Source organism: Triturus cristatus, chromosome 7 (assembly GCF_964204655.1).
Source record: "Triturus cristatus chromosome 7, aTriCri1.1, whole genome shotgun sequence".
In the NCBI taxonomy this organism is placed as follows: domain Eukaryota; kingdom Metazoa; phylum Chordata; class Amphibia; order Caudata; family Salamandridae; genus Triturus; species Triturus cristatus.
In genome coordinates this window covers 8,283,350-8,295,747 of record NC_140590.1, presented here as the reverse complement: position 1 = coordinate 8,295,747, position 12,398 = coordinate 8,283,350, and the positions used below count along the sequence as shown (strand labels likewise).

Sequence of the window (12,398 nt, the reverse complement as noted above, 5' to 3'; positions counted from 1 at the left end):
CAGGTTTAATAGTGTACGTTTGTTGGGCGTGTTTTGTATGGTCGCTGTTTGCTCCTTACTGCCCGCTTCAGATTTAGAGTATACTTTATTTACACTGTGTTGTAAGGTATGCCAAAGTTTGTTCGAAGATCCAAGCATATGATCATTGCAAGCTTGGTAGCAGGTTCAGTCATATTTAAATGTCAACAAATGGATTGACCGATTGTCTTCTTGCTGGTCTCTTCCCGGTCTCTTCCCTTAGGCCTTCCCTGTGCTGGTGGGCGATATGGACAACAGCGGCAGTCTCAACGCACAGATCATTCATCAAGTGTCCAGTTGCATCAGATCAAAGATCGCCTTCCAGGTGAGTGCGAACGCCTCAGCCTGTCCATGTGCTCGCCATACTTGACCCTGGGGTGGGGTTCTCCATTGAGACCTGTTGCTCAGACTGTCACATGGTGCCATCTATAACTTGTCACATTTGATTCTCTTGTTCCAGACGCAGCAGTCCAAGTTTGTGAACTGGCAGGTGGACGCTGAGTATCGGGGACAAGACTTCACTGGAGCTGTGACGCTGGGAAACCCCGACATTCTTGTTGGCTCAGGTGAGATCTGAATTCATATATGTGCATAGCTTTGACTTATCTTCAGCTCATACAAGTCTTTTTCAATGCATGCAGCTAGTTTTTCGCATGATCTATTTCTATATGCTGCAAGTTCTGTAGTAGGGGATCTCTGTGTATAGTCATAATCTATGAATAGTCCCGCCCATTTGCGGGGACCCCGGAGCAATCAAAATATCTCTTAAGCTGTCCTGCATTTGCAAACCTGCAAAGACACTTAAGAGACAGACAAAATAATACAGCCTAATAACAATATGGCTGCACTGGCCAGCACTTCATCTGAACTGAACACAAAAGCCAAAATAAAGTTTAAATGTCATTTTTATTCACATCTGACATGTTCCTTTATTGTATCACACTCCCTTCACCAAAATCCCTTTAAACAATAGAGAGGAAGGGGTGGACAGACAAGCCCTATAAACTGTCATTATGTGTCTGCTAAAAGGATACCGTGCCTTTAAGGAACTCTCCAGAGACCCCCGGTATCCCAGGATGCACAGCCAAAGCAAGTTACTTTCGGTTCTTTTTTCCGGCTCCTGCTAGCAGGACCCGGGAGCATTGAGCTCTACCCTTTTGGGTGGATGTTTTGGACTAAAATTGTTTTTTTGAAGATAAAAGTTTGTTCATTCGACGTCTAGAGCCTTTCTCTGCTGCTTCCTGTAGTTTGGGGCAGTTTGACCCACTCTTATTTTACTTAACATGGCTTTATTCGATAAATGCCCTGAGTGTGGGAGGAAAATGGCCAAGACGGACCCATATGATGTCTGTATTCTCTGCTTATCATCTTCACATGTCCCTGCTACATGTGACATCTGCAAGACCTTCTCCAAAAGGACCCTGAGGGACAGAGAGAAGATTCGCCTTCAGGGACAGGAGAAGCAGAGAACAGGTGGGACTTCTGGGCATGGAGGATCTCCTTCCTCATCCTCTGCCCATGCTTCAGCCACTGGAGGGACCTCCGGGCAGAAAAAGGAGCAGAAACGACGCCTACCGGCCAGAAGATCCCGTTCAACGTCGAGGACGATGGCGTCGACGGCGAGAGCTCCAGCACCGGTGTGTTCGCCGTCGATCCAGGGCTCTGAGGTATACGGACTCTTCTGGCACTGGACGGTTTTCCCCCACGTTATCGGAAACACCGCCTACTAGAATCTCGCCAGTGGATGATATTGCCACTTTCCAAGATGTACTGATGAGAGGGGCGGCAAAATTGGGAATCTCAGTGACAGTACCAGTTCTCCCTACCTCTGTGATATTCAAGACATTACACAAGGCGCATCTATCACGCCCCCTCCTCCCTTTGGTTCCAGGTCTGGAGGAACCAGCCATGGAGGTCTTCTTGACACCGGCCGTGGTGAAGTCTGCTCCCTCAAGGTTGCAGAAGAAGTACAGGGCCCCTGATTCGGACCCGGCGTTCCTCAGGGGGGACCCTCCCCCGGACTCTGTCATTGTGGTTGCGGCTAGGAAACCACATTCCACGTCGCCCTCTTCAACAGCTCCTCCGGATAAGGAGAGTCGCAAGATGGACTCCTTGGGGAGTCTATTAAGGTTCATCTCGCAGCTTTGCCTGCGTATAGAAAGGGCCCTTCCCAAACCTCATTTTTTCAAATCCCTGTGATTAAAGATTTTTTGGAGGGTTTGCGTAAGGTGTTTCCCCCTCTTAGACGACCTTCTCCTCCATGGGAATTGAACGTGGTGTTGTGTAGATTAATGAGGGAACCTTTTGAGCCTATTCATAAGGCTTCTCTGCAGCATTTGTCCTGGAAGGCTGCCTTCCTTGTGGCCATTACATCGGCCAGGAGGGTAAGTGAGATTCAGGCTCTGTGTTGTCAAGAGCCGTATACTGTGTTCCATGCTTCTAAAGTGGTAATGCGTACTCATCCTAAGTTTTTACCTAAAGTGATATCTGATTTCCATGTAAATCAAATGATAACTTTGCCTACATTTTTTCAGCATCCCTCCTCTCCGGCGGAGAGGTCTCTGCATTCACTAGATGTGCGTAGAGTGTTGAAATTCTATCTAGATAAGACAAAAGACATCCGCAGGTCGGATCAACTGTTTGTAAATTATGGTTCGGTAAGAACTGGTCTAGCTACCTCGAAACAGTCCATCTCCAGATGGATTGTGTCCTGTATTCAGCTTTGTTACCAGAAAGCTAATAAGACGTTAGGGGGTAAGCCTACAGCGCATTAGACTAGGGGCAAAGCAGCGACTACAGCTTTGCTTAGGAATGTTCCAATTGCTGACATTTGTAAGGCTGCCACCTGGAAGTCGGTCCATACGTTTACAAAGCATTACTGCCTGGACTCGGATGCTAGGGCAGATGCGCAGGTTGGACAGGCTTCGCTGAGGAATTTTTTTGCACAGTAATTTGTTGGTGTTCGGTTTTTACTCCACCGCTGTTTATTGGTTGGGATGGGCTTGCCATTCTTTTCATAGATTATGACTATACACAGAGATCCCCTACTATAGAAGGAGTAGTTTCTTACCTGTAACTCCAGTTCTGTAGTAGGGGTATCTCTGTTATAGTCATAAGCGACCCTCCCTCCTCCCCGGTGGAGTAAACTGACAGTATCAGGCCTGTTGTTATACACCTTCAAAAAGAACTGAAAGTAACTCGCTTTGGCTGTGCATCCTGGGATACCGGGGGTCTCTGGAGAGTTCCTTAAAGGCACGGTATCCTTTTAGCAGACACATAATGACAGCCTATAGGGCTTGTCTGTCCACCCCTTCCTCTCTATTGTTTAAAGGGATTTTGGTGAAGGGAGTGTGATACAATAAAGGAACATGTCAGATGTGAATAAAAATGACATTTAAACTTTATTTTGGCTTTTGTGTTCACTTCAGATGAAGTGCTGGCCAGTGCAGCCATATTGTTATTAGGCTGTATTATTTTGTCTGTCTCTTAAGTGTCTTTGCAGGTCTGCAAATGCAGGACAGCTTAAGAGATATTTTGATTGCTCCGGGGTCCCCGCACATGGGCGGGACTATTCATAGATTATGACTATACACAGAGATCCCCTACTACAGAACTGGAGTTACAGGTAAGAAACTACTCCTTATCGACTATCAGGGCTGTGTCTATATCTTTTCTCCAGTCGTCCATCCGTTCGGTTATTCTTGTCTAACTTTGCAACATTAGCCCTTTTTTTATCACGCATCTTCATATTTTATTCATTTTTCTGGCTTTTTTCTGCGAGTGGGGCCACATTTCTGGCATCTTTGTAGTCAGTCAGTCAAAAAGGCTTTATTTCGATAAAAATTATCATAAAAGCATCACAATTTAAAAAAATTTACAGAGAAATTTGATTATAAGTTCATCTAAAAGTATACCTTTTCAGTAAAAATAAATAAATACATCATCATATTAAAAGGGATTAAACAAGTGTTTTTAGCCTTTTACTTCTAATGGCCCATGCCCATGATAAAAATTTTGCCAGAACACAAGCATAAAAAGGGCGGGAGTCCGACATTAAAATGCGCAATGCTTCAACATGGTGCCTGGTTCCCAACAAGCGAGACAAATGCTTTAGCCATCTGCTTCTTGGGTGAGCATACTCCTTACATTCAAATAGAAAGTGTGCCACAGTCTCTTCTCTGGACGTGCAAAATGGGCAGAGATCAGTGGTCTGATCTTTGGATTTCCACCGAGAGGTAAACGCACGAAGAGGAAGAGAACCAATTCTAAATTTGAAGTAAAGGGACCTATCAAAGGGTCTTTCGATGATATCTAGGTATGGTTCCCGGAAAGGTAAGTCCTTGAATTTCAGGAAGTCCTCCGTGAGGCTGCCCAAGGCGTTATTAGCATTCCGCTGGGTCGCGATCCAATTCCAAAATAATTTCTTCAAGAATGCTTTCGGAGGAGAAGACCTATTCTCCCAGGCTTCACTTAGACCCAAATCACATAAAAGGGCTTTCAAGTCTCTCAGCCATTTTATCTTGTGCCACCCGGGGGATGACATTACTTCGGAAAGGCCCTTTGCATATTTTGCCAATTCAGGGACTCTCCACAACCTGGCCCATAAGAGTAGTGGGCGAAGTTTTGCTAGATCGCTAATGGGATGGCGACCCAAATCTAACAGCAACGGGATCATTGGAGTGCCCTGAGGAAGTGACATAATCGCTCTATAGAACTTCCTCTCAGATCTTATTAACTCACTGATATTGTATGAGCCCCAGAGTTCGGCCCCATAGAGAGCAGAACTGACTCCCCTAGCAGCATAGATTTCAATGACAGGGGCAATAGGTCTAGATGCACAAGCGCGCTGCTCTTTCAAAAGTGCCCCTGTTACCCTCTTGTGTGCTAGTAACATTTTGCTTAGATGGGGAGCCCACTGCATATTATGTGACAATCGGATTCCCAAGTAGTCGAATACATCCACCCTCCCCAAGGGTATAGCGTTCAATTGTGGGGAACGAACAGATTTTTTTTTGGGGGGGTTCATCACCAGGAACTTGGTTTTTTCAGTATTGATAATCAAGCCCCTTTGTACACAAAAATGCTGGAAGTTGTAAAGCAATTTTTGGAGGCCCATCGGGGTTTTAGACAGTAAGAGCGTGTCATCCGCAAAGAGGAGGGTCGGTATGCGCTCACCCGCCAGGGAAGGTTCATCTGAAGGATCTTTCAGCAGATGCTCGACCACTCCGTTGACATATAGTGAAAAAAGGGTGGGAGCAAGAACACATCCCTGACGGACCCCTCTCTCAACCGGAATTCTACTAGTCTTCTCGCCTTCTGATCCCCATCTAATCTGGGCAAAAGTGTCTTCATGGAGTCTTACAATTAATCGTAAAATATAATGGGGTAACCCCATGTCACCAAGCACTCTCCAAAGACTCAGCCTAGGGACGAGGTCAAAGGCAGTCTTCAGGTCAATAAACGCAAGATAAAGACTGCCTTTGCCTATGACCACCACCTTCCAATATATTAAGAGAAGTCTGAATGCTTGTTCTATTGTGCCAGTGCCTGCTCTGAAGCCTGCCTGGTAGTCGGAAAGGATGTTATTATCACTAATCCATTGTGATATTCTAAGCAACAATACTTTACCGACCACCTTTTGAGTTATGTCCAGCAGGCTTATGGGTCTATAGTTAGCTGGGTCATCCCTCGCCCCTTTTTTAAAGATGGGTACGACCTCAGCCCCTTTCCAGGATGAGGGGATTCGAGCACCCTTGGAAATTGCAATGAGCAAGCAGTGAATAAATTTAGCCCATTTCGGGACATCAGAGTGTAATAGATCGCCAGGGATACCGTCTGGCCCCGCCGCCTTTTGGGGCTTAATAGTACTAATGGCATGCTCTATTTCTTTTATGGAGAAGGTGGAATCAGAGTCTACTAGGTCTAACTCCCAGTCCTTTTGTGCTGGAATGATATTAGTTATATCAGTAACATACTCAGCTCTTCTTGTTAGGGGGTCGCAATTTACTGAAGTCACCTTCCTTTCCTGGTCATCCTTGGGAGTGCCAATAATAGTGTTGTTAGAAGGGGAAGAGTACAGCTTAGCAAAGTGGTTGACCCAGACTTGACTAGAGATATTACAAGTTATAAGGTCAGAGTCTGGTCTTTTTTTTTTCCTGATTATGTCCCAGAAGCGCCTTAGATCTTTCCCTTGGCTTGCCTCTTTTAGAGAGCACCAAAAATCTTCTTCCCAGTCCTTCTTAGCACTAGCTAGTAGTTGTTTGTATTTGTTTCTAGCTCGTTGTATAGCTACTTGGGATTTGCTTCTTATAGCCCCAATCAAGAGAGTTTTTGCGTGCCTACAAGCCGATGTGTACCATTCGCATGTCCCTCTTGAGTTTCGAATTACCACATTTTTAGAAGAGGACTCCCTTTTCAGGAATACATTCCCAATTAACGTGAGTGCTTCCTCAAAAACAGTTGTAGCTTTTCCAGGATTAGACAAAGCCAAATCAAAACTGTCCAACTTCGTCTGTGAGGCTAAAAGGACAGTATTTATAGTATTGAGTTTGGTCTCGTCTACTGATACTATATTCCACTTTAGTCGTCTCCCACATGCGGAGACTGAAACGTTCTGGGTTAGTTTGGAAGGGTTTTTAATAAAATTACTAATCCAAGGATTTTTAAGGGATAGGGAAAGTGAGTTGTGGTCGCTTTCAACTGAGGGTAAAACTACCATATCCTGTACCAAACCCCAAAGTTTAAAATCTAACAAGATATAGTCGATCCTTGAGGTGTGATTAATTCTGTTATATGTGACGGCACCCATGGTATCTGAAGTCGTGCGGCCATTTGTGGCTCGTAAGCCAAACTCCAGCGAAAGGGCATTGAGCTGAATCGCGCATTGAGACCATTTTTGATCGGGGGGATTGTTAGAGCAGGAATTCCCCATCTAGCATCGTCCTCACCCAAGTCAAAGGTGTTACCCAACTGTAGTGGCTCATAGGTGCAGTTAAAGTCACCCGCCACCAGGACTTGAGCACCAGCTGTGTGTTCTCTAAGCTCTGTTTCTAGGATTGCCACTATCGGGGACATAGACCCATGTTTGGTACCTCTAACATATATATTATACAGGTCAAGCTTTAAGCCTCTACTGGGGCCTCTCAAGGATATTCCTAGAATATCAGGGCTATTGATTTGCTTAGGTTTTATATTACAATTTAAGTCGATGCTTACCCAGATAAGAAGGCCTCCCGAAGGACGACCCTTCCCGTTTCTTGGTGGCACTGCTGGAACAAAATGCGTAGTATAGCCAACTCGATATAGAGGATCCAGACTCCAAGTCTCTTGGAATAAGCAAATCTCATGGTTCCCCACTAGAACATTCCAGTCAGGGATGCTCAATTTCCTTTGGATGCCAGCTAAGTTCCAGCTAAGAATCTTAAGGCTACCCGTAGGATCGTGGGCAGTCTTAATAACAGTGCCCAAGTGGTCAAAAGAGGACGGGAATACGGCTGGTTGACTAGGTTCAGCAGGAATAGAAAACTGGGCATCAATAAGCCCTAAATGAGAAGAAGGGGAGGAACATAGAGCTACAGGTTGCAAGATTACTTGATTATTAGTTTGGGAAACCAGAGGTTTATAACAATTATCGGAATTTTCCTTAATTGTAAGACTTTCAAAAGGTTGTGAAATTTTGGTGCTAAATTGATTAATGCCCTCAAGTCCATATCCTAATCGCTGTGGTGGTCAATCCACTGCTTCCAGACAGCTAAATCTATTGGTAACTGGAGCACCTTTCCAGCCTACAGGGGGGGGCTATATTTCTAGCTTCCTGTACATACCAATCGTCCCATTCCTTTCTACTATCACGCGTACTGATATGGGGCCGGTTGCTAGCCAGGTTATCAAGATACCTATTTGTAGGAGGGTAAAAGAAAGAGAGCCTTTTTATTTCTATGCCATCAGTCTTATCCCACATACCTCTATGGCAAATATAGTCAACCGTACGTGGGTCATCAAAGTTAACTATAACACAATCTCCCCGGATCGATTTCATCTCATTACCTAGCCAGGGTACCCTACGCACCATTAAGATCTTACTACGACAGTGTGCTGGGAGCGGTCTATTGGTGGTGAGCCAATGGAGTGCCTTATTTTTTAAGGACAGTGTCGGTTCCTCAGTGTTTGGATTCAGCTTAGGGACCCCGGTCAGAATTGCAACATATGGGCCTGCTTCAGGTGGTAGATGGATATGGAGCCCTCTAGAATCTATACTCTCGGTGTTAGGGAGCAAGGGGGCTACTTGTTTAGCAGGTGCAGATTCCATGGTAGTACTAGTAGGATGGACAGCAAGTTCGCATGGTTGATTGCCCTTTTTCAATAGAGCAGGGGGAGACTTTGGACCTAAATTATGGCCAATCGGGGTAATAGTAAGCGCTTTCGGCCCTGCCGTTAGGTTTATATTGGCTATTTTTGGTTGGCCTGGGTGGGCTGGGGCAACCTTCGTCTGGATCATACAGGATGCTTTCAGGGAAGCTATTTGCTTTTCTATGTTAGAGAGTGAAAGTTGTAAGGGCTGCAGATGGGCCTTAATGAGTTCACCCAGCCGAAGTAGTAGTTGGTTATTTATCTCACAAACTTTACAACCCTCACCAGAGCTATCCAACCTGCTAGAATTATTAAAGGTCGCAGAGCATGACGTCATATCAACTACAGCTTTGATAGACGTGCTCTGAGGTAGTGCACTCTTGGTGGGCTTAAGAGCGGTTGTTTTTTTTTTAGTAAGTTTATATTTATTCACTACCTTGGCCTTCTTCCGTTTGGGAACAGCGCCCTCCCTCTTCCCTCTTGACTGCTCAATAGTCAATACCTCCTGTCTTGGGCTCATAATTGGTTGCAGGATCTTCTCAGGCAACTCGCTTAGTTGTGTGTCCGAGAGTGCCAGTGATACTGAAAGATCAACCACGTTTGGGACACCATGTAATTCCACTGGGACTTCAATTAGGGGCCTAGTTTCCCCGTGGCTAGTAGGTGTTTTGGCTAATGCCAGAAGGCCTAAGGAGGAACGTCTAGCTAAGGCCAGATCCTGGGACACCCTGCGTTCCAAAAGAGACATACCCTGATTGATTGCCTCGTTGGCCCTAGTAATATATTGGTCAATTGGGCCAATTGCGTTAGTAACCCCTGGTATGGTTTTAGTCTTGCTACCTCTAGTCATCATGACAGTGCTAGTGTGCTCAAACACTCCCACACAATCGATTTCAAATATATCAAATGATCAACAGTGGGACACAAGATTTTCAACAGCAAATATAAAGGGGGTGGCCCAGTCCAGTCTTACCCGGTCTTGAACGGGCTTAAACGGGCCCGCCCTTTGCCCGGGCTTAGCCCGGCGTCGCCCGCGCGCGTCCCGCGACGCGGAGGGAGCCGTGAACTTTTAAGCGCCTCCGGGCGCGTTGGCGGCGTCAGCGGCCGCAAGGGAGTCTGGGGGCTGTAGTCTCCCCCCGCTCTCGTCCGCGATGTAAAGTGGCGGCGGCGGGGGAGACACACAGCAGAAGGAAGCCCAGGAGCTGCGGCGGCGATGGCAGAATGCAGAGTAGAGCAGAGCAACAAGAGTTTACCCCAACAGGTAGGCAGGTCTCCTCCAAAGTAGGCTTCCCGCTCCCCCGAGGGAGCCGTGAACTTTTAAGCGCCTCCGGGCGCGTTGGCGGCGTCAGCGGCCGCAAGGGAGTCTGGGGGCTGCAGTCTCCCCCCGCTCTCGTCCGCGATGTAAAGTGGCGGCGGCGGGGGAGACACACAGCAGAAGGAAGCCCAGGAGCTGCGGCGGCGATGGCAGAATGCAGAGTAGAGCAGAGCAACAAGAGTTTACCCCAACAGGTAGGCAGGTCTCCTCCAAAGTAGGCTTCCCTCCTATATCTGGTGATAGACTGCTCTCTTTCACCTGTGTGCTAGCTCGCTTCTGTATTTGTGTAGAAATGTTTCTGGATTTACATGCTGTGTGTTTTTCCATCCTCTAGTGGTTGGGTTTGGAATATTCGGTTATCTTTTTAAGGGGGCATTGTTGACCGTTGGTGCTGTACCACCCTTACTGACATCGGACGTGGGCCCCGGAAGCCACACAGCATGGTCACCATCTTCAGATTCTTTTTTCCACTATTTGCTCTGGATGCAAAGGTGGGAGCTCCCGGCTGAGCTGAAAAAGAAGCTGGATTTGGAGGAAAGTCTCCAGTTTTCTTAATCTCTGAGGATAAAACACTGAAGGTTTTTCCACTGAACACCTTGGGGTTTTCAAGCCATAGTGCTCACAAGGTCATCAACAGCATGGGCTAGAGAATGTAATGGGAGCATGGATCATATGCCACTTAAGTTCCGCCGTACTGGATTCCACAGATGCACTCAAAAAGACAATCACCAGGTGTGTAACCTGTGCCTAATGAAGAGTCACTGAATAGAGCACTGCGATGATGGTGCAGAAGTCCATGCCAACACACTCCAGGGTAGATGAAAACCAAGGCACGCACAGCATGCCATGGCACAGGCTCAGAAACGTCTACAGGAAGGAGACTAAGACCTACAGCGATGGCGAGTCGAGAGAGGTAAGATTCCAAAGGTGTGGACATTGAAAGGGAAAAGTCAAAGAAAAAATCAACATTGAACGACATCGAAGGCCAGAAATAAAAGGTAATATCTCAAGTGCAGCATGGGGCAGAGCGCGTTCGAATCCAAGCACTCCACACAACACAGACTGCAAATACATGGTGGTAGGGGCAAACACAAGCCCAGGGAGCCCCTCCGATCCAAGCCCTTAACCAGCCTCAACCCCAAAGGGCGATCAAATGCGTGGGAGGAAGGAGGACTATTGAAGCATTCAGTGGTTGAGAATTCAACAAGTGAAGAACAGAAGGCTCTCCGCGTCGAAAAGAAGAAAAAAACTTCTCAAGGTCAGAATGGAGCCTTTCATCAGGAGGGGGAAAAAGGGTCCGACAAATCCATGGAAGGATACAGGATTCCTCTCCAAAATTTGAAGGAAAAACCGGCAGAGGTTAAAGAACTGGAGCTGTTGACGAGTCCAGAACATGCACAAGAATATAAAGAGGTGATGTTGGATTACGAGAGGTAATTTGATGAAGGACCCTATCGGCAGGGAAGTGTGGCAGGATACTCCTCTGATGGAGGATGGAAGGACGTCCACGCCAACTCACAAGAGGAGGGAGAGGACACATGCCCCTCAAGACCCTCGCTGCCAGACGACCTCATTGCCTAAAGTCTGTCGTAATAAGGAGTGCTGACACCTACGGTGTTAAACTCGGGGTGCAAATCATCCTGCCTATTGGAAACACTGCTGCCCTCTCAGGAGGAGAAGGCACATTCTTCCCATGCTGTCCAGTATTTTGGACCAATGGGGAGAAGCTCTCAAAGAGCCTGCAACAGCCAAAGCAGTAACCCCTACAGAAGCAAAATAGGAGACATTATACTCGAGAGCAGCCTCCATCGCTGGCAGTGTCTGTGCCGACTCAGTGACAGTCCTACAGCACGAAAGAGGGCTAACACCCCCATTGCAGTTGGCGTGTCACCCCACAAAGAGAGCAAGCGGGTGGAAAGGGTGGGTAGACACATTTTCCTTTCGGCATCAGTTCGTTGGAGGATCACCCAACCCAGTGCTCTTCTAAACAGGTAGGGACAGACGTAGTGAGGGAAATGGAGAATCTTCTATCCGCTCCTTGTGCGGTAGCAGAAAAGAGTTAAAGACAAGCAACACCTGTCTAAAGTCCGCCCTCAATGTGGCAGATACTTCTGACCAGCAACTCTGCGCTTGAACACCGCTCAGGAGACTTGTGTGTGTGTGTGTGTCGGTCTTCAAGCAGGGGGTGCAATCAGCTGTGGTAAACATGCTGTCCACGGAAGAACATTTCTCGGGAGTAGTAGTCGACGACTTCCTCCAGGTATTTTTAAGAAGGATAATAACACTACACCATCAACGGGGGCACTTTGTTTCAAGAAAAATTCAGAGATTGCTCCACTCCAAGAAAGAGAGCACCCGCAAGAGGACGTTCACAGACAGTAACACTTCGCGATCATATAATATACCTCAAAGGCCTAGCCAGGGCACCTCGACAAAATGGCAATACCCAACATGCCAAGCCATACCTTTCAAAGGAGGACCTTGGGAAGCGGTGCTGGACTTGGCAGCAAGTGACTTCAATCCAGGGGGCCCGCTACACACAACACTGCTTTGGGGAAGAAACTGAGGATTCCTCAAGGAATGGGCCAACATCACCTACGATCAGTGAACAATCTGCATCATCCATATGTGGAACTCTTGAAACTACCACCCAAGGTCAAGCCAAAGCCGAGAACGCAAAGCAAAGTAGATCTGCTAAACCTCACCGAAGAGGCAG

The 12,398-nt window shown here is 46.9% G+C and overlaps 1 protein-coding gene across 1 annotated transcript in view; it reads left to right on the top strand.

The window, feature by feature from the left end:
- The window catches only part of TOMM40 (translocase of outer mitochondrial membrane 40), a 306,671-nt gene that overhangs the window by 89,986 nt on the left and 204,287 nt on the right, over window positions 1-12,398 (top strand). Inside the window, exons 5-6 of the mRNA XM_085615475.1 lie at window positions 242-343; window positions 479-584. Coding sequence (XP_085471601.1) covers window positions 242-343; window positions 479-584 — 208 coding nt within the window. The remainder of the gene's footprint in view (window positions 1-241; window positions 344-478; window positions 585-12,398) is intronic.